This window comes from Austrofundulus limnaeus, unplaced genomic scaffold (genome assembly GCF_001266775.1).
Source record: "Austrofundulus limnaeus strain Quisiro unplaced genomic scaffold, Austrofundulus_limnaeus-1.0 Scaffold350, whole genome shotgun sequence".
Lineage (NCBI taxonomy): Eukaryota > Metazoa > Chordata > Actinopteri > Cyprinodontiformes > Rivulidae > Austrofundulus > Austrofundulus limnaeus.
In genome coordinates, this window is record NW_013952752.1 from 572,013 (window position 1) to 573,810 (window position 1,798).

The 1,798-nt window shown below is 35.7% G+C and overlaps 1 protein-coding gene across 1 annotated transcript in view; it reads left to right on the forward strand.

Moving 5' to 3' along the window:
- The first annotated feature begins 383 nt into the window (after positions 1-383).
- The window catches only part of LOC106527913 (uncharacterized), a 14,389-nt gene continuing 12,974 nt past the window's right edge, over positions 384-1,798 (forward strand). The window contains exon 1 of the mRNA XM_014022930.1: positions 384-1,056. Coding sequence (XP_013878384.1) covers positions 384-1,056 — 673 coding nt within the window. The remainder of the gene's footprint in view (positions 1,057-1,798) is intronic.

The window sequence follows — 1,798 nt, forward strand, 5'->3', positions numbered from 1 at the left end:
TGTAAGAACAGGATATCTTACTTCTGTTTTATTTGTTCTTTAGCTAAGGCCAGGTTCAAGACCCATGGACCACATCTGTTTTGGTAGGCGGCACAGAACTTTAATTCATCATAGGACATACCTTCTGATTGGCCAGTCAACAAAGAGTTGTAAGTGTGAAGAGTGGAGAAGAGATTCAGTTCTTCATTGTGCTGCATTTGAAGCATGATGACTTCTGCCATCTTTGTTTTATGCTTGAATTGCTTGTTGGTGGGTAAGTTAGGTTTTTAATTTATTTTTGTTCAAGTTTGCTCTTTGTCTACAAATATTGCAAGATTTTTGCTGCATACATTAATTTTATTGTCTTTATTTTGCTTTGTGTCTGGATTTTGTCCTCAGCTCAAATGGCAACTGCAAAACAAACATTACATTTGGAGTCAGCTGATGTTGGGAAAATGGTGGCTTTGCAGTGTGTCTGTCAAGACGATGCAGCAGTGATGTTTTACTGGTATAAACAAATTCTAGGAAAGAGACCAGAGCTTATGTGCTCGTTTTACAAGCATCTCAATGAGGCCATCTTTCAGAATGAATTTAACCATTCACGGTTTTTGCTGGATACTGGGAACCAGAGGAACATTATACTGAAGATATCAGATTTGAGAATGTCAGACTCAGCTTCCTACTACTGCGTAAAGAGCAATTTAAATGAGTTTGAGTTTTGTGAGGGAACTTCAGTCAGTGTAAAAGGTTCAGGTTTAAACATCCAAACTCTGGTCCATCAGTCAGCATTTGGAACATTTCAGTCAGAAGTCTCCATGACTCTGAATTACAGAGTTCACACTTGGACCTGTGATGCAGAGCACAGTGTTTACTGGTTCAAAGATGCAGACGAATCTTATTCAGGACTCATTTACACCCACGGAGGCAGGAATGATCAGTGTGGGAGAAATCCTAACACACAGACAAACACCTGTGTGTACGATCTGCCAATCAATGTGTCAGAYGCTGGAACCCACTGTGCTGTTGCTTCATGTGGAGAAACACTATTTGGGAATTGGACCAAACAAGTCTCTAATGGTGAGTCTCTTTATTTGATGAATACTTCTCAGAATCTTTCAAGTCATTTGTAAAAATAACACTGATTTAAGCTGCACAAATATTTCCCATATAGTCTTTGTTGTCTCTCCAAACAGTTATTAATCCTGAAAGGCTTGTCTGAGTTGTGGTGCACATCATTGGTTTGTCCTTGATTTTATTCTGTTCTTCATTTATGTACTTTCTCGCAGCCATTTTATTCAGAAACATTGTGATTGTAATCATTTTTAAACAAATGACATCCAGCTATTCATATCTATAAGCCTTCCAATCCCATTAAATTTATTATTCCTACAGTTTTTCTTACATTTAATTCTGGATGATCCCAAATTTTCCCAAATTCAGTAATATGAAGCACAAAATTAGGCTTATTCTTTCTGTCTTAACGATCTGTCAGGTAGTCGGAGAAAATAAAAACTCCAAATTCATTATGAACTATATAAAAAATGTCAGCAATATTGCAATTTAGAGATTAAAAAAGCAAGACAGTTGTTTTTTTTTATCTCATATCATTAAACCAAAGAAAAACCCACACACATTTATACTGTACATAAACTCACTAACCCACAAATAATAGGTTCCCCAGAATTTAATTCTATAAAGTTGGGTAAAGATATTGCTCTCTTTTTAAACAAACAAACAAACAAACAAACAAACAAACAAACAAACAAACAAACAAACAAACAAACAAACAAACAAACAAACAAACAAACAAACAAACAAA